At 33.2% G+C, this 20,729-nt stretch overlaps 1 protein-coding gene across 1 annotated transcript in view; it reads left to right on the forward strand.

Annotated features, from left to right (window-relative positions):
* The window catches only part of sdk1b (sidekick cell adhesion molecule 1b), a 405,910-nt gene that overhangs the window by 206,308 nt on the left and 178,873 nt on the right, over positions 1 to 20,729 (forward strand). Inside the window, exon 7 of the mRNA XM_056461991.1 lies at positions 13,743 to 13,769. Within this exon, the coding sequence (XP_056317966.1) occupies positions 13,743 to 13,769 (27 nt within the window). The remainder of the gene's footprint in view (positions 1 to 13,742; positions 13,770 to 20,729) is intronic.

Genomic DNA, 20,729 nt, shown 5'->3' on the forward strand with positions numbered 1-20,729 from the left:
GACATTTAAAGGCTATTTATCTATCTATCTGTCTGTCTGTCCGTCCGTCCGTCTGTCTGTCTCTGTCTGTCTGTCTGTATCTGTGTATCTATGTATGTATGTGTGTATATATAAATGAATGTGTATGGATTATGGATGTTTCCAGTGATGGGTTGCAGCTGGAAGGGCATCCGCTGTGTAATAAACATATGTTGCACGACCCCTGTGGCGACCCCTGATTAATAAAGAGACTAAGCTGAAAAGAAAACTAATATATATATATATATATATATATATATATATATATATATATATATATATATATATATATATATATATATATATATATATATATATATATCCTGTAAATTTGTTATTATTTTGCAAACATTTAACAAGTGATTTTTAACAGAGAATTTACATTTTCACAGTATTTCCTATTATATTTTTTTCTGAACAGAGTCTTATTTTGATTAGTTTGACTGGAATTTAAAAACTGCAATGGTCAATATTATTAGCTTCCTTAAGAATGTTTTTGCCCTGATTGTTTACAGAGGAATATAAAAAGAAAAATGCGTGGAATTTACCATCAGTCTGTTCGGAAACTTCTGCTTTATCAGCAGTTTCGAAATTAGTATGAATGACTAAAGTGTTAAAGAAATTTAGAAATAAAAAATGTGTTCGTTGTATGCATTTTGTGTGAAAACATCAAAAAAATGAGTCACAGTTTGCTACACATAGACTTTTGTTTGGCTTATTGAATGAACAGTTTTGAAAACGTGGCTTCAGTATTGCACAATGCTTGTTTACAGTTGAAAAAAAACTGTAATATTACCCTACGCTGCAGCAACGTGTGTGTTCAGGATCTTTTTCATGACAGTGTTGTTAAGAAAGTGGACTTGTGACATCGAGTCTGCAAAAGGGATTTCAAAGAAACCTCCTAAAATCACAATCCTGCTCTGTTATCGTTGAGCGTCCGAGTGTGTCATTTAAATCCATTGCTCCAGGGCAACTCGTGCAGTTAGTCTGAACCCTTCCATGAAGAAGTGTCTGTTAAATAAAAAAGAGAGAGATATACCGCTGTTATTTGTGGAAATGAAAGACTTATTTCTTGCTTCTGGAAGGGTTTTAGAGACCCTGTGGAATCTAAATGGGACTTCTGTGGCTTTCAGTCCAGTGTCATTTTTTGTTGTTGTCATTTGATGCTATGACTAGACAAAATGAACTTTGAACCGTTATCTGGATTTATTCTTACCTCACATTGAGTGTCAAGTCTGTAGCAATTTATCCTCCGTATTAAACCCCATGGGCCCTGAAGGTCTCCAATATGTGGTTGCAGGTGTGAGGTTTGTACTAGTATTGTTTGTTTTCTTGTCCTTCTTTTACGATGTGGAAAGCTTTTACTTGAACGCATCTTATTTGACGTGTCCCTGAGTCGAGCTGCCTGTGAGTCAGTCCTGCAGCTAGACGGTAAACTGGATTAATTCATGTTTGTCAGTGTGCTTCATAGCAGCGTGTCTTGAGCCTCAGTAATCCACACTCAACACTCCACATGAGGACACAATGTAGTAGTATACTGTTTAAAAGTGTGTGTGTGTGTGTGTATTTAAAAAAGTGTTTTTTATAATTAGAAAAGGCGACGCAGTGGGGCAGTAGGTAGTGCTGTCGCCTCACAGCAAGAAGGTCGCTGGTTCGACCCTCGACTGGGTCAGTTGGCGTTTCTGTGTGGAGTTTGCATGTTCTCCCTGCGTTCGTGTGGGTTTCCTCTGGGTGCTCCAGTTTCCCCCACAGTCCAAAGACATGTGGTAATGGTTAATTGGGAAGGCTAAATTGTCCGTAGTGTATGAGTGTAAGTGAGTGTGTATGGATGTTTCCCAGAGATGGATTGCATCTGTGCTGGATAAGTTGGCAGTTTATTCCACTGTGACATTCATTCATTTTCTTTTCAGCTTAGTCCTTTTATTAATCCTGGGTCGCCACAGCGGAATAAACCACCAACTATTCCAGCATATGTTTTATGCAGCGGATGCCCTTCCAGCCACATCCCTTCCACCCATACACACTCATTCACACACAAACTCATACACTATGGCCAATTTGATCAAATTCACTTATAGTGCCAACATAGTCTCTTTAACGTAGCCCTATATACATTTCTGGAGACCGCAAATTATGTAGCCAGAGCAACGTTTGGCTGCATTTCGTTTAAAAACAAACGCATGATGCCATTGCTTTTCGCCAGTGGCGACAGCGGAGAGGGAAAAAAAACTTCACTAAATGGCGAAAGTGATTGAAAAAACCTTGAGAGAAACCAGACTCAGTTGGGCAAGACCATTTTAATTTCTCCGCTGGCCAAACGTCTTGTGCAGAGCTGCAGTCTCAGTGGCGGAGGCTGGAAGCTGGCCTCAGCGAAGACTCGTCGGTCCCTGGAGCGTCACAGGAATCAGTCTCATGTTCTCCACTCTTCCATGACCATCACAGTAGCTGCTCAGGATATGGCCTGGTCCAGGATATGGAAACCTTGGGATCATCTCGTCGTTGGTCTTGGATCAAATCAGTGACTCTGCATAGTCTGAGGGCCTCGGGAAGAGTGTCCCCAGGTGGAAATGGAGAATAAAGAGAATAGTTAGCATAGCTGCTGTTCTTAGTGTATATAAACAAGATGGAGAAACCTGTGTGGTAAACCTGATGTTTAAGAACATAATTGATTGAAGTGGAATTAGTGAGTGAGTATTAACAGTGAAAGATGGGAAAATAATAAGTGATCGCAAGTAATCGAACGATGAAGTTGAGAAAGTGAATATGTGAGCATGAATTTATCGATTCGACTAAATCGACTAAATTCAACCTCACAGTAACCTGTTGTGTTCTATTAATGTATACTACACCTAGACCAAACTTAAACCCAGCCTACTTGCGGTGTAAATCCCTCCTAGTTTGAGCTCTCTGGGCTGCAGAGATACCTACTTGGAATTAAGTATGTAGTGAGAAGTACATAAATAGTTTGAAATTGAGATTAGTGAGTAAATAATTGATTGGATGAACCAAGTAACAAATTAATAATGGATTAAATTAATCCATAAATAAGTGTGATCCTTAAATCGTGTACTGTTTGTAACTTTAAAAGTTTTACACTGTTTGCTCACTTGGCACAGCTGAGTCACAGACCTCATGACCCAATTACCCGAGTTTAACCACAGTAGTTAAAAGAGCTCAGAGATGCTGGGATGGCTTCAGATCGCAGATCAGACTCTAACCTTCACAGATACACAGCTGTAATGAGTTTGACTGGAGGACTGTTTGAACACGTGGAGCTGCTGAAGGTGGATCAGTGATATTGAGAGTCCTCAGAGACTCACCTCTTTAATTTGGCCCGCTGTGGCTGGATGAGTTTGACACTTTTAATTAATTAATGCCGTTACACGTCACTTAACATGCATGGTAAGAGGTCAGATATGAATGCGTTGCTCATGTCGTATAAGTTTTAAGTAGACTTAAGGTGCAAAGCTGGTTCACTTCATACCATTATAGGCTATTTATGATTAGTTTGATAATATTTACATTTATATCAGCTTTCATGCATTCATGTGTTTTTGCATTAGTGGCCCCGGGGTAAAATCCCATCAGTGATGAACTTTTGTGACATAGATGCATTATGGGTTGTATTTACCTTATAACTATTCACCTGAAAAGCCCATTCTGTGTTCCCGCCTGGTGTGTTAAGTAATTATTGTATCTTCACTGAAAGCAAGCTTTGCATAAAATATCACAGTCGCGTACTATTATGACTTGTAAGATGTTTAATATGTGAAATTTCACTGTGGTGTGGGATAAGCTAATAATAAAATATTTCAACACAGGCTTATTTGGAAAATGTTTTATTAGGAACATTCCTGAGAACCGAGAAAAATGTGCCTTGGGGTACATAATGGCTGCATTATGTATGTAAAATGAATGCTATTTGGCGGTACTTCGGATACATTTCTGCTTGTTTATCTGTTTATATTATTTTAATAATTTTTTAAGGTTTGCAATTAATATGTTGTGATTGCCAGTGGTGTTGCCCTTGCAGGGTGCTGGAGATCACTTATCCGAGCTACATTTCCCATCATATCTTGCATTTACACACCAGTTTCAAGTTTACCGATTACAGCTGTAGGACATTATCAAATCATAATCCGAGTAAAAGGCAAAAGGTCAAGGCAAATCATCAAAACATGATAAACAATGCAAGGGTCAAAACACAAGAAAGGCAAAAACAAGGAAAATGCTTTGAATGGCAACAATACTGATGATACACAGAGCAACTGTTTGGGCAATGTTGCTAGGCAGTTTTTGGAAATGATGCCATAAATGGGCAACCAGGTGAGGGTAACCAATTAGGGTAATGGGCTAAAGATACAATGCTGTTGCCCATTCTAAATTAAAAATTGCCCATTCTTAGTTAAAATTGCCCAGCAACATTGCTCAAAAAGCTGCCCTCTGTATTATCAGTAAGTTGTTGCAATTCAAAGCATTTTCCTTGTTTTTGCCATTCTTGTATTATGACCCTTGCATTGTTTATCGTGTTTTGATAATTTGCCGGCTGCCTTTTCTATTATTAATGGCCTCCTGACCGTTCTCTTAATAAATACTGCGTTCAGATCCAATTCCTATCTTCACTTCTTTCTTCAATCACAACACAATGTGAATGAGGCAGATTGTGCAAAAAGATTTTAGCATTTCACACTGTACACACACACACACATACACACACACACACACACACACACACACAGACACACACACACATATATATATATATATATATATATATATATATATATATATATATATATATATATATATATATATATATATATATATATATATATATACACAGTCACAGACTATTAGGACTTGTAAGATGTTTAATATGTGAAATTTCACTGTAATGTGGAATAAACTAATAATAAATATTTCAACACAGGCGTATTGATAAAATGTGCCCAGGGCTACATTCCTGAGAACTGAGAAATATGTGCCTCGGGGTACATAATGGCTGCATTTTGTGTGTAAAATAAATGCTATGTGGCGAGACCAAATGCTACATTTTATTTATTTATTTTTAATATTATTTTATTATTTTATTTGTAATATTTTTATACTATTTTAATAATATTTATATAATCATGTCCATCTGATGATTAAAAAACGTTTTTACAGCAATTCGGAACAAAGATTTGAACTGACAGCATTACGTCATAAGAAGGACTACAAGACAGGTGCATTTGACTTTATTGCAAGTCATAACAAACCATTAACTAAAATTAGCTCAATAAACTACTAATTAGCAGTTTATTAATAGTTAGTAAGGTAGAAGTTGAGTTTAGGTTTTGGGTAGAATTAGGGATGTATATTTAAATTTACTAATGAATAGTTAATATCTTAATGATGATCAGGTAATAAGACAGTAGTTAATGAATTGTTACCCATTTCAGTGTCATCCATATGTAAAACTGTTCTCACCGTTTCAGTGATGCACATTGAAAGTTCTGTAGGCTGTAAGCATAAAGCAAAATGGCTACAAAACCCCAAAACTGAACTAGAGAAAGATATTTCCTTTTATACTAGACACTCGAACTGAAACTAAACCGAGAGGACCCAAACTTCTAGGTGAAGATGTTTCAAGTTTTTTCTGATCGAGCAATTTGCCGTTCGCTGACAGTGTTCAAAGGTGATCTGTGAAGTTCTTTTGGGTCGTTCTCCTTAATTAACCGACGTTCCTTCTGCGTTCTCGGCATGATCAAAAGATCTCTGCTGGCAGAACAGGAAGATGCGTTCGATTAAAATGAGCCCTGAAAGTATATTAATAGCTAAGTCTGTTAGCACTCTCAAGGGAAATGCGGAGATCCAGCTCTTATGAATTCATCCAGACACCGGGGAGAGCTGCAAAAAAATAAGTCTCTGGCTTTTAGACTTATTTTCTTCACCCTTTGCTTGCTACAGACTGGAAGAATAAACCGGATTGACTTTTAAGTGTGCGAATTACCTGACAAAAGCGAGAGGCAGCTCTGCTATTTTGTCTGGTGAGGGTAAGTGGGAAAATTGGCGGGAATTACACCTAGGGAGTGGACATTCCTCTCCTTCTGCCGTGGCCTCTTTTACCTCGCTTTCTTGTTCATTAAGGTGATTGACACTGGAACTGCGGAGGGTCAATAGGTGCTGCTGGGCGAAGGAGAAAGGAAAGAGATCTCTTTGTAAATTCTGTTTAAGTCTGTTTTCTCTCTCTTTATCTCTGTCCCGCATGCTTCTTTCACAGCACAATGGCAGCATCCTTCTCTTTCTCAATACCTCGGTCAATCGAATCGAAAACTGTACATCACGAGCGCTGAAAAATGCATCGTGCTTTAGATTTCAAAGGAACTTTCTTGATGAGGAATGCCAGATCTGCAGCTACTTTTCTAAAGTTTCTTTTCTTTTTTAGCTGTTTACTTTGATAAAAGTCTCTGATGCTCACCAGGACTAATTCAAAATACAGTGAAGGATGTATTAATTATTAGATTCAAATATTATTTGGATACATGTCATCGGTTCAAAGAAGAAATCATACGATTTTGGAAGGTCACTGTAAAAAAAATATATAATTATATTTGAAAATCAGATAAAAAATATAAACTAATAATAATAATAATAATAATAATAATAATAATAATAATAATGAAGTTCAAAGAAGAACATCATACACATTTGTAAGATATTTTTATAAAAATATAATCATATTTGAAAATCAGATTTAAAAATATATAGTCAAATAATAATATTAATAATAATAATAATAATAATGAAGTTCAAAGAAGAATATCATACACATTTGTAAGATATTTTTATAAAAATATAATTATATTTGAAAATCAGATTTAAAAATATATAGTCTAATAATAATAATAATAATAATAATAATGATACTAATGATAAAAAAATATAGTTCAGAAAGAAAATCATATTTTTGAAGGTCACTGTAAAAAGTAGTTTTTTAATTCAATATTTTTTAAAAGTATAATTATATTTGAAAATTAGATAAAAAAATATTAACTAATAATAATAATAATAATAATGATGATAGTAATAATAATAATAATCATAATAATAATTAATAATAATAACAAATAAAAGATCAAAGAAGAAAGAAAATCATACAAATTTAGAAGATCACTGTAAAAAAAGTTGTTTAATTTATTTTATTTTTAAAATATAATTATATCTGTAAATCAGAATAATAAAAAATAAACTAATAATAATAGTAATAATAATAATAGTTCAAAGAAGAAAGAAAACCATACACATTTGGAAGGTCACTAAAAAGTTGTTGCTTAATTAAATATTTTTCTTTATAAAAATATAATTATTTTTGAAAATCAGATAAAAAATATAAATATATAAAGTAATTATGATAACAATAATTGTTAAAAACAATAATTGGGGCTCCACGGTGGCGCAGTGGGTAGCACGTTCAGCTGGCATTTCTGTGTGGAGTTTGCATTTTCTCCCTATTTTTTTAAATTTAAATAAATTTGAAAACTAATAATAGCAATAATAATAATATAGTTCAGAAAGTATATCATACAAATTTAGAAGGTCAGGAAAAAATGAGTTGTTTAATTAAATTACGTATTTTGTGAAATATAATAAAATTTTAAATTATAATTAAAAAATAAAAAAATAAATAATAATAATAATAATCAAGTTCAAATAAGAAAGAAAATGATACTAATTTGAAAGGGATATATATATATATATATATATATATATATATATATATATATATATATATATATATATATATATATATATATATATATATATATATATATATATATATATATATATATATATATATATATATATATATATATATATATATATATATATGCACACACACACAGTTGAAGTCAGAATTATAAGCCCTCCCTTTTTTTTTCTTTTTTAAATAATTCTCAAATGATGTTTGACAGAGCAAGGAAATTTTCACATTATATCCGATAATATTTTTTCTTCTGGAGAAAGTTTTTATTGTTTTATTTTTTTATTTCAGCTAGAACAAAAGCAGTTTTTCATTTTTTATAAACCATTTTAGGGACAAAATTATTAGCCCCTTTATGCTATATATTTTTTTTCGATAGTCTACAGAACAAACCATCGTTATACAATAACTTGCTTAATTACCCTAACCTGCCTAGTTTACCTAATTAACCTAGTTAAGCCTTTAAATTTCACTTTAAGCTGTATAGAAGTGTCTTGAAAAATATCTAGTCAAATTTTATTTACTGTCATCATGGCAAAGATAAAATAAATCAGTTATTAGAAATGAGTTATTAAAACTATTATGTTTAGAAATGCGTTGACATTTTGTTTTTCTCCATTAAACAGGTTTGTGAAAAAACAAACAGAGGGGCTAATAATTCTGACCTTAACTGTATATCTGTATATATATATTAGTAAATAACCACAGACATTTCGCATTATCCATATTCTAAGCTAATTTTTGTTTAAACAAACCAGCATTGTTTCAAGTGCATAAAGGTGAACTGTCCCCTTAAGACTAATCTAAATCCAAAACCACAAAAACAATGCATTGAATTGTATCCCAGATTTAAAAAAAAAAATACAAATGTTTACGCTTGCTCCTCCACACTTCACTTAGATATTCATGAATTGATGTTTGACTTAGACTCCACTAAAATAGGCAGGAAAGGAGACAGACGTGTTACAAGAAAAAGAGAAGCAGCTGGCCTTCATCTGTTTATTTCATGCCATTTTATTTTATCTCCTGTCCAATTACAGATCCAAAGATTAAGAGTGACAGATGACAGAACAACACACGCCTCCAATCTAAATATTAAAGTCATATGCATGTGTGTGGCTTTGGCTCATGCATGAATACGGGCTTGCGTTTGAATTATCCATTTCTATCTCTCTTTTTTTTTGTCAGTTGAATGTATCTGATGCTGCTGGGGTTCCTCTGTCAGTTCCTGCTGATGTAAATCTTTCATGACTTGTCTCTCATTCTCACTTCCTCCCTCACGCTCATCCTGTTCTCTGCCTTTCATCCGCCGTTTCTCTTGTCCTTTCTTTTCCCCTCGCTCTCCTCTGCTCTTCATTTGCCCCAGCACATCGTCTTCCTCCCTGAAACTTCATCACTCATTTTTGTGCTTCTTCGCCCTTGTTCGTGTTTGTAATGTTTTTTTTTTTCTAGAGAAACGGGTGGGAGAAGAAGCGAGAGGAAGATCACAGATATGAGATTTCTGTAATATCTCAGTTGTTTCGCCTGTGCCGGTGCCTAATGAGAGCAAACTTTACCTTAAAGCAGAGTTCAATTTTTTATGCACCCTTCTTTCGTCGTTCCCTGAGATTACATTCGTAGGTTGTAAAAGATTTATTTCGGCGTAAGGCAAAATGTGTTGTCTTGAATCGCATAATTGGTTGATTAAGTGGGTTTGAGAGGAATTTTTATTGGCAGTGTGTTTGGTTTTGGTTGCTTTCCTCGGGTGACGTCTTTGTGAATAACCAATCTGAGGGCAGAATTTGATTGTGTGTGTTAGCTGAAACATGATGCGCTCTTTTTTTGTTTCTACTTAATACATGAATGGTCAATATTTGGAAAATGGGAATGAAATATTCCATAACACAGAGCAAACCATTTTTTCTGTTCAAAGAAAAAGGATCAGTCATGGTTTTAACATCTTTTTGTGTGTAAGGAGATTTGATATATTTATTTTATTTTATTTTATTTTATTTTATTTTATTCTCATTTTTGCATATTTTGTCTGTTTACTGGTTTTGAAGGGGTGTTTTTTTAAATATACTTATATTTTTTATATAAATTATAATATTATGTATATATTTTTTATTTTTTATTGTTATGTTTAAATTTTAACTTTTAATTTAAAATTAAATAAAAAAAATATTTTATTTTAAATTAAAAATATATATTTTAAAATTTGTAATTAATATATATTTTTAATTGCAATTGAATTTTATAAAATTTAAAAATAAATTCACATTCTAAATATTATGAAACTAAAATAGTTTTAAAGGGGGATGTTGACATTTTATGTATTTTTTTTTACATTTTTCTCTTTTTAGCTATTTTCAGTCTCTAAATTTTATAAAACTAAAAATGATTAAAGGGGTTTGTCAGTATTTTGTATATTTTGTGTTTAATCATTTTCTCTTTTCATTTTAAACGTAGTTAAGAATGCAGTTCAATTTGATTCAGAATTGATATTTTAAAACAAAATCTAAAACAAAAAAAATCTAAATATTTTAGAACTAAAATAGTAATAAAGGGGTTTGTCAGTATTTCGTATATTTTTGAAATATTTTTTACTTTCCATTCTCTACAATGCAATTAAAGTAGGTTTATTAGGTTTAAAGTAGGTTAAAATTGTTATTTTAAAAGAAAACAACAAAATTTTACATTTTAAATATTCTAAAACTAAAATAGTATTAAAGGGGTTTGTCAGTATTTTGTAAATTTTTTAGTTTTATTTTTTTTTTCATTTTTCTGTTTTCATTTTAACTTTAGTTAAATACAATGCATTAAAGTAGGCTCAATTTCTATTTTGAAAGAAAATCTAAAAATTTGACATTACAAATATTATAAAACACAAATTATTAAAGGGGTTTGTCAGTATTTTTGTATATTTTTTGTTATTATTTTTTTCTGTTTTCATTTTAAATTTAGTAAATACAATGCAATTAAAGTAGGTTCAAAATTGTTATTTTAAAAGAAAATTTAGCCCTTTGACTGCCACTACTAAACGGTTGACAAAGTTTTTACTGTTTTAAATAATGACCGTTAAAGTAATTTGAAGAGTGACTATTTTAAATAATTGTTTACACACAGCATTTTTTTTTACAAAAAAATCCCACAAACATAATTCTGTTGCACTACTACACTTGATTTTGGTTTTATTGTAAAAAAAAAAAACAAAAAAACAAAGCATGTTAAATGAGAATCTGAAATATTTTAAGGCATACTTCAAAAAATAAAGATGATTTAGAGTTAAAAAATTTTCTATTATGAATATTTTGGTCTTCATATTTTCAGATTTTTCATAGTATATGTATTAATTTCAGTACTTTTACCACTTTTTACCATAAACCGACATATCAACCATTTGGTAGTGATATTTTTTTAAAGGGAGTTAGTTAAAGGGATGTCTTAATATTTAGAGATGTCTAAATATATTGTTTATTTTCTTTTACATTTTTTGTTTTCGTTTTGACTTTACTTCAAAAATAGTTTTTCTTACTTAGATTTTTGTCTTGTTTCTCGTCCAAATATCTGAAAATTCTTAAATCAAGAACATTTTTTAGGCAAGCAAAACATATTGTCTTGTTTTAAGAAATAATATGCCAAAATGAATTTTTACCTTAAAAAAAGCTAAATAATCTGCCAGCGGGATAAGAAAAATAAACATGTCAAAAGGAAAAACAGGATTATTTTGCTTACCCCATTGGCAGATTATTTTGCTTTTTTAAGGAAAAACTCAATTGTCCAGAAAAATCTTCTAGATTTAAAAATATTTGGACTAGAAACAAGATAAAAAATCTAAGTAAGAAAAGCTTTTGTTTTGCAGTATTTAGTCATTAAAATGCAATTAAATTTGATTCAAAACTGCTAAAAACTGCTAAAAAACTCACATTCTACATATTATCAAACCAAAATAGTATGTCAATTATTTCTCAATATCGTTTCAGTGACTATTATAACCCTCCTTCAGTACTGAATTAATCATTAAAGAACCCAAAACACATTTGAAGTGCTTTTGAAATCAGAACCAGAATCATTCAGTTCCCTTCTTAATGATCGCTGTCTCCTTGAGCGAATCTCTTCACTTACTTACTGGACAGGATTGGGAAACTCACATTGTATTAAAGCACTATTGGCTGGAGTTCATTTGAAGATATTTTAAATTCAATTAAAAATGCATGTAATCAGGTTACATGACATCAACAATGCAATGTTTGTTTCATTTGGAATGTTTATTATTTCGTAATACATTCTGACTGTTCATATGACACCCGTCTAACGTACAGTACAACCAATTAAAGCTCAGTGATGCTGAGGATGTCATGCGAGACACAGAGACAGAGAAAAGGAGAGATGTTCACTTCAATGCCATCTTGTATGTAGACCTGACAGTATATGAAATGAAAGGCTTATACTGTAGTTTTATTCAGAAACAATTCATAAAATTCATAAAGTCATAAAATTTATTTTCCTACCCTAAACCAAAAAACGAAAATCAAGCCAAAATCTTTTTTTTTTTTTTTTGAGCAAAACAAAAAAGACGGAAACGGATATGGAATGGACTGAAGATGCCCTGATTGCATCCCTAGTTTAAACCATTCAGAAATGGTTAAGGGTGGTAGTAAGTAACATTACTTATAGACTTGTGCTTTAAATAAAGAACTTTGTTGACCAGATTGTTAGTTAATTTTACAAGTCGATATTGTCTAAATGGCTAGCATTTTAAAACAAAACAAAACCCACAAAAAAAATTGTTAAATGTGATGCAGTCAAAAATTTGGGCACACTGGCAACCAGTGCAAAAAGCCCTGCCTAGTTTTTCTCTGTTAAGGTGGTTTACAAGGACATGCCTTGTGTCCTCATAATTCAAAACACATTAAAATCATACCTAACGGGGTCAATACATACTTTGACGTTCAATAATTGCCACTTGTTTGGGTTTAGGAGTAGGGGTAGCGTAATAAGCAGTTTTTACAGCATAACACACATTACGGCTATGGAGAGTTCTCAAAAATCTAATATAAGTGTGTGCGTGTGTGTGTGTTCTTGTATACATGGTTTACAGCAGAGGTGGGCAAACTACGGCCCGTGGGCCATATGTGGCCCGCTGAACACTTTCATCCGGCCCGTGAGGGAGTTTTTAAAATGCTGCTTCTGAGTGACAGTTATGTTGTAGAATTAGTAAAATAATGATGCAATACAAGTGAACGCCATGTGATGGCTGTATTGCACGCGGTACCCTTAGCGCAACCAGTAGAATTAGAACACACTCGGATATTAAAATGCACTCGAGCGCTAAATGACTGAAAATGAGTCAGGCAAACACAATGGACTCTGAATGTCGTGTGTTTAAAGAAGAATGGACAACAAAATACTTCACCAACATCAGACAGAAAGCGCTAGGTGTAATATGCCAAGAAAGTACTGCTGTTTTTAAAGACTACAACCTAAGAGGCCGATCACAGCGAACGCGCATTTACGTTCCAACACCGCGAGGTGCAGCGTTACATGTTTCTGTCTGATATTACATGTTTCATGCCTGCTGCCACTATAAATAAGTTATTTTTTGAAGGATTTGACATTTGGCCCTTCACTTGGTTTGGAAAACTTGATGTGGCCCTTGGGTTAAAAAGTTTGCCCTCCACTGGTTTACAGGCAGCAAACACCAGCATTACAGGGTCACTGTGGTATATAGGGACATGTACTGTTTCTACACCTCAGTTTGTTAGTATAAGTAAAAGAAGGAAGCCAGTACTGTAAGTCTCTCAGCTCTATTAATGAAGGTCAAGGTTCAGCAAATTCCCATAGTCCCACATCGCTGGATGGTAAAATCATGGCAGGCATGATGGAGGAGCCAGGAACAGTGGACTTGATGTTGTATTTCGAGGTATTTGGGTTGATTTCTTTCTGATTTCTTTCTTTGTTTTGTTTTTTCTTTCTCTGCTCTCTATGACCTGATGAGCAGTAAACAAGAGGAATCGTGGTTCCCTTGGTAAGACACTCTAATGAACTCTTAAAGCTTGTAATCTTCGCCCGTCCTCTCTCTCTCTCTTTCTCTTTTTCTCTCGTCCGCCGCATCCTCTTCTTCCTCCTGTCTGCTTGCTCTGATGACCTCAGATGATCATCTGCGTTGAGATTTTGAATTATGAAGTGAACATTTGTCCTCTTGGCATTTCCCTTTTGTGATTGCCCAGAAGATGAGACGCGGGCTGTGTTCAGAATGGTGGGCTGCGGAAAGCATTCTGAACAGGGCCGAATGGAGAACAGTGATGAGAGTAATAACAAGCCGTCCACCGTCTTAGTTTTAGGAGATGGATTGTAAGCCTCCACTAGTAGAGTGCTTTATTAAAACTTTAGCTCTTCGTGAATGGTGGCTGGACGCTGCATGGTAGTAAACAGCAAATGCAGTGAAAAACATCCGTATTATTTATTAGTTGCAATTGTATGCTTTAGTTGTAGATGTTAGAAAGTCTTGCAGTTATTTCTGTTTCACATAAAGGCACTGCAGACTTGTTTTGAAATGAAAAATTACTTTTGTTAATGTTTTAGTTTTTTTACTTCATAGTTAATCGAAGGAATAATTTATGAATTAATCGGCCCTACAACTGAATAAATATATGCGATCAATTGTAACTAAATTAAACTTAAAAAATAAAATACATTTTCAATACTGTATCTCACAATATTTTATTTTATTTTATTTCTAACTTTATTTTTTAATGTTATCTTTTATTTAATTTATTTAATTAATTTATTTTTTTTTATTTAAATTTGGCTTTTGTCCCTGATCCCTTTCCATAATTTAATTTAATTTAATTTAATTTAATTTAATTTAATTTAATTTAATTTAATTTAATTTAATTTAATTTAATTTAATTTAATTTAATTTAATTTAATTTAATTTAATTTAATTTTTAATTTCTATTTTTAATTTTATTTTATTTTATTTTATTTTATTTTATTTTATTTTATTTTATTTTATTTATTTTTTGGCTTTGTGCCTGATGCCTTTTCATCCATTACTTTATTTTATTTAGTTTTATTTCTTATTTTATTTTATTTTATTTTAAATAATTGAATTTAATAGATTTTTTTATTTGTATTTTTATTTACTTAGTTTTTATTTTATTTTATTTATTTGTTTATTATTTTATTTTATTATTTTTATTTACTATTTATTATTTATTCTTTTATTTATTTTTTTACATTTTTATTTAAATTTTGCTTCGTCCCTAATGCCCTAGTCCCTTTTCATACTTTTCATACTCATTTTATTTTATTTTATTTTATTTTATTTTATTTTATTTTATTTTATTTTATTTTATTTTATTTTATTTTATTTTATTTTCTAAAAATTAAAAGATAATATATGGAATCAAGTAATAGTTACAAAATCTATACATATTTTAAACTTATTCCCCTAATTACTGCAAATACTGTACTACTGCCAGCATATATTTCATTTCAAACATACCCATACGCAGTTTATCATCTGTTTTTATCGTTTGTTCTATTATTTTGCATTCAGCGCATTACAAAAGCATGCATTTTAGCACTACAACATGTCTGATTATTGTAATTGCTTTTTTGGGCCTTTAAAATTTAAGCTTGCAAAATGGGAAATGCTAAAGCTTAACCCACACACACAGCATGATCCATAGTCTCACACTGCTTAAAATATGCACACATTGACATATCAGAGTTCAGAGAAAAAAACATGCATGCTTTCTCTTTCCGGTCTCTGCTCTCACCCATGCTGTGTGTGTATGTGTGTGTGTAATCTTTCTTGTACTGTGTGTTTAGATGGATTTGTTAGAGGCTTAAGATAATGGATTCTCCTCAGAGACAAATTTAATATCTCCACATGTCGTAATCTCACTCACTAGTCATGTAGACACTGGATTAAGATTATTACATCCGATCTCGCTGAATGACCCCTCTCCTTGTATGTGTGTGTCTAGCTGTTTTACATTGTCTTATGTCCATCTTGAAGCGCTCAAAGCAGCTAATCTCTGCGTCTGGTGAAAAGACCTGTGAAAGAGGACAGCATGTCAGACGGAGTCCTGACTGCAATTCAGTTTGGTTTTATTTGTATAGCCCTTTTCATAATACTAGGGATGTAATGATGAAACATGAGCTGGTTGGAAATCGATTCGAATATGTGATGATTTAAAATCGGTTGAGATGCCAAATGAATAGAGATGCAATTGGAGTTTATAAATGAATGAATCTCTGAGGGGAAAAGTGTTAAGTGTGGTACTTTCTGTTCATCTTTCCTCTGAACGATACATATTAAAGTCTGTATGGCTAGTTTTAAGGTGAACAGTTAATCCACAAAAAAAAGGAACCCTTTAGTTTAGGTCACAATTTATGGTATTAACTATTGGCCTATTCACTGCCTATTAAGATATTAACTGTTTATTAGTAGTTATAAAGTATGTTCTTATTCTGCATCCTTAGTCCTACCCAAAACCTAAAGCCAACTTCTAGCTTACTAACTAATATTAAAGAGCAAATTAGCAGTTATTAATCTAGTAGTGTTAATTAATCATTTGTTAATATTGTGAATTAAAGTGAACTAAAGTGTTACCAAACATCAAAAGGTTGGTAATCTTTAAGTGAAATCGAGCAATTTCCTTCCATACTGGAATAGCAGTAATAGCAGGAATAGCAGGTGAAATATGCGTAGCCACGCCCCTTCAATTTTTACTGTCAGCAAGTGAAAGATTACATTTTTTTTTACTGACGCAAGTTTTTGCGAAATCCAAATGTATGTTTATTTTGCTAGCAAATATATTTATTCTTTACATGAACAATTATTAGTTAACAATAACCTCTAACTCCAACCTTTAACACTTTTTATCAACACAGGCTCATTGGGATTATGTACCTCATATACATTTCTGGAGAGCGGGAAATATGTAGCCAGAGCTTAGTATGGCTGCATTTTGTCTTTAAAATGAACGCTACGGGCCGGTATGATGCCACCGACGGCTTCTATTTCTTTTTGTGCTACCAGCTGACCGCTTACCTCCATGTGGACGGCTTTTCCACTGTTACCAGTTTTCATCAGCAGACTTGAGCCGTAGGGTAAAGTTGACCACAATGACAGGGCTCAAGTCCAACGAAGAACGGTTGCAGAAAGCTAGTAAAACAAAGTAAAAAATAAAATGAACAAGTACATAACAGGGTGAGAAGGTGGTGAGATCTAAAAACGTGGTAAAAGTAAAGCGCAAAGAGCAGGCGTGAATGGGACTCGCGAGACAAATTTGAGATCTGAAAAAACGTACACAGCGACCTCTAGTGGATTTATACGAGAAGAACAGGCACAAATAGCACTTGCGAGAGAAATTTGATATTAAAAAGTGTACACACAGGCATCTGGTGGATTTACGCGTGAATAGCACTTGCAAGAGAAGAACAGTCACAAATGGCACTCACGAGAAAAATTTTAGATTAAAAAGTGTACACATCCGCCTCTGGTGTATTTGTTAAAACAAAAATGCAAAAAATATACCTCCTGGGACGTATTTTGCATTCTCCAGAAATGTAAATAGGGGTACATGTATATGTATATAGGGGTACGTATAAAGGGGTGAGAATTTTGAAAACACTGTAGGTTAGGTTTAGAGAGGGCGGTAAGTGAGTCAACTGGTGCTTTTATAAACACTATCGGTTGGGTTTAGGGAGGGTGGTGGGAGGTGGAATCGGTCAGTCAGTCAGTCGACAGCGGCCTTTGGTGGATTTACGCGAGAAGAACAGGCACGAATGTCACTCATGAGAGAAATTTGAGATCTGAAAAAGCGCTCACAGCAACCTCTGGTGGATTTACGCAAGAAGAGCAGGTGCAAATTGCACTCGCAAGAGAAATTTGAGATCTGAAAAAGCATACACAGCGGCCTCTAGTAGATTTACGCGAGAAGAACAGGCACAAATGGCACTCATGAGAGAAATTGGAGATCTGAAAAAGCATACACAGCAACCTCTGGTGGATTTACGCGAGAAGAGCAGGTGCGAATTGCATTCGCAAGAGAAATTTGAGATCTGTAAAAGCATACACAGTGGCCTCTAGTGAATTTACGCGAGAAGAACAAGCACAAATAGCACTCACGAGAGAAATTTTAGATTTAAAAAGTGTACACATCCGCCTCTGGTGGATTCGTGAAAACAAAAATGCAAAAAACATACCTCCAGGGATGTATTTTGCATTCTCCACAAATGTATATAGGGGTACATGTATATGTATATAAGGGTACGTAAAACAGAGTGAGAACATGGTAAGATCTAAAAACGCGGCTTTTCTTTTTCTGGATTACTTTTGAAAACACTGTCAGATGGGTTTAGGGAAGGTGGTAAGTGAGTCAACTGGTGCTTTTATAAACACTATCGGTTGGGTTTAGGGAGGGTGGTGGCTGGAGGAATCGGTCAGTCAGTCAGTCAGTCAGTCGACAGCGGCCTCTAGTGAATTTACGCGAGAAGAACAGGCACAAATGGCGCTCGTGAGAGAAATTTGAGATTAAAAAAGCATACACAGCGGCCTATGGTGGATTCGTGAAAACAAAAATGTAAAAAACATTCCTTCCGGGACGTATTTTGCATTCTCCAGAAATGTATATAGGGGTACGTATTCATAATAAGCCTGTGTTGCTTTTTATTAAATACCAATCTGCAATTTATTTACACTTTTTTTAATGTTTTATTTATTTTTTATAAAAATGTAAAATGTTTATTAAAATTAAATGTTTTTTATTCTTTTATATTAAACCATATGGTGGAAGAAAAAAAATAAGAGCAGGTTTGTCCATCGATTTCTGGAAAGCAGCACCTCATTTGCATTTAAGGGGACACACACAAAGTTGCTTATTCAAATGGGGCAAATCTGACATGCAATAATAAGCGATCCATGGGGTATTTCAGGCTAAAACTTCACATATTATCCATGGGGACACCAGAGATTTATTGTACATCTTCTGAAAATGGACATGATATGTCACCATTAGTATTGCTGTCATAACCTGCATTATCTAAAAGCTTAACCAAAGAGATACGTATTTGATCTAGATTTAAATTTGGACCGTGGGTCTGAACATTTTCACGAGGGCTATTCCAGAGCTTTGGAGCATCTGACAGCAGCATTAACTCTGAAGCGCCAGACTCTGTCTTTTCCCCTTAGCGCAAATCCTCCTTTTCATTGGTGCTGTTCTTCGGGCTGTACTGTACTTCTGAGCTCGCTCTGAAAAATAACACACAGCTATAATCAGCACTTCCTCAAGCGCGCTTTGAGAATGGATGGATAGACTCGCTGAATTAATCTGACGGCAGTGCTGAGTGATGGGAGCTGGAGCGAGATTCTTACTTCTGTTGGATCATAGTTAATGTATTTATGTTAATTGTTTGCCGTCCAATTTGATATCTCAATTCACACACCAAGATTTAGATGAGTGCGGTTGTTTGTTGGTTCTGGTTCAAATGTTTCCATTAATTGAACACAGGCCTAAGTAAAGGTCATGTTCAAAAAGTTAGCTTAACAATTATTTATATGCAATTATTTAAAAACAAAATTTAAATAACAGCCAGTAGTTTAAGTAAGGCAATACAGTTAATTTAATTGACTATATAATGCATGTTTAATGTTATTTATTCTAATAATGTGAAAAGGATTCAACTAAATAGGAATGTATGATATTAAAATAAAGATTTTGTTTTAATTAATTTATTGATTAATTTATTCATTTAATTATTAATTCGTTTAATTAATCAATTAACTAATACATTATTATTAAGTATATTATATTTAATACATAACCATCATCATCATATTATTATTATTATTATTATTATTATTATTAATAATAATAATAATAATAATAATAACAATAATAAAAATAACATATATTATGATTTAACTGAGACCATACTTATTTTAATTAATCTATTTTAATTTTTTTTTTATGAATGCGCCCAAAAATAAAACATATCTTATTGTGTGTACTCATATTTATTAACATCTAAAAGACTTGAATTATCTATATGTACCATGAAATTTCATTTTCATATTTTATATTGCAGATTTTTGTCCAAACTGTGTTACATTTCATCAATTATCAGCCATAACGTGTAAATCATTGTCATGTCATATTAGCCAGAATTACACCCTCCTATAATTCACAGTCTGCTGCTTGGTTAAAATAATTGTTTTTGTTCCAGGTCCAACATGAGATGTTTAAATCCCATTAAAATCATTTAAATCACACTGTCCACTAATAATCTGTTTACATCAGTAGTGCAAAATTGGAAACTATTAGCACCACACGCACCAGGTTTTGCACAGTGTAATTGGTGCTGGTTAAGAATGTGCCAAACTACTGTATGCAAATCAAGTGCCGTGCCTGAAAACAAGGCAGAAAGCTAAGGACCCATAGTTTAACACATACACTTACCGGCCACTTTATTAGGAATACATTACTAGTACAGGGTTGGACCCCCTTTTGCCTTCAAAACTGCCTTAATCCTTCGTGGCATAGATTCAACAAGGGACTGGAAATATTCCTTAGAGATTTTGGTCCATATTGACATGATAGCATCACACAGTTGCTGCAGATTTGTTGGCTGCACATCCATGATACGAATTTCCAATTGCACCAAATCCCAAAGGTGCTCTATTGGATTGAGCTCTGGTGACTGTGGAGGCCAGTTGAGTACAGTGAACTCATTATTATATTGAAGAAACCAGTCTGAGATGATTTGCGCTTTATGACATGGAGCACTATCCTGCAGGAAGTAGCCATCAGAAGATGGGTACACTGTGGTCATAAAGAGATGGACATGGATCCATGCTTTCATGGATGAATCTATGCTTTCAGGTTGTTGATGCCAAATTCTGACTCTACCATCTGAATGTCGCAGCAGAAATCGAAACTTATCAGACCAGGCAACTTTTTTCCAATCTTCT

This window comes from Danio aesculapii, chromosome 1 (genome assembly GCF_903798145.1).
Source record: "Danio aesculapii chromosome 1, fDanAes4.1, whole genome shotgun sequence".
In the NCBI taxonomy this organism is placed as follows: domain Eukaryota; kingdom Metazoa; phylum Chordata; class Actinopteri; order Cypriniformes; family Danionidae; genus Danio; species Danio aesculapii.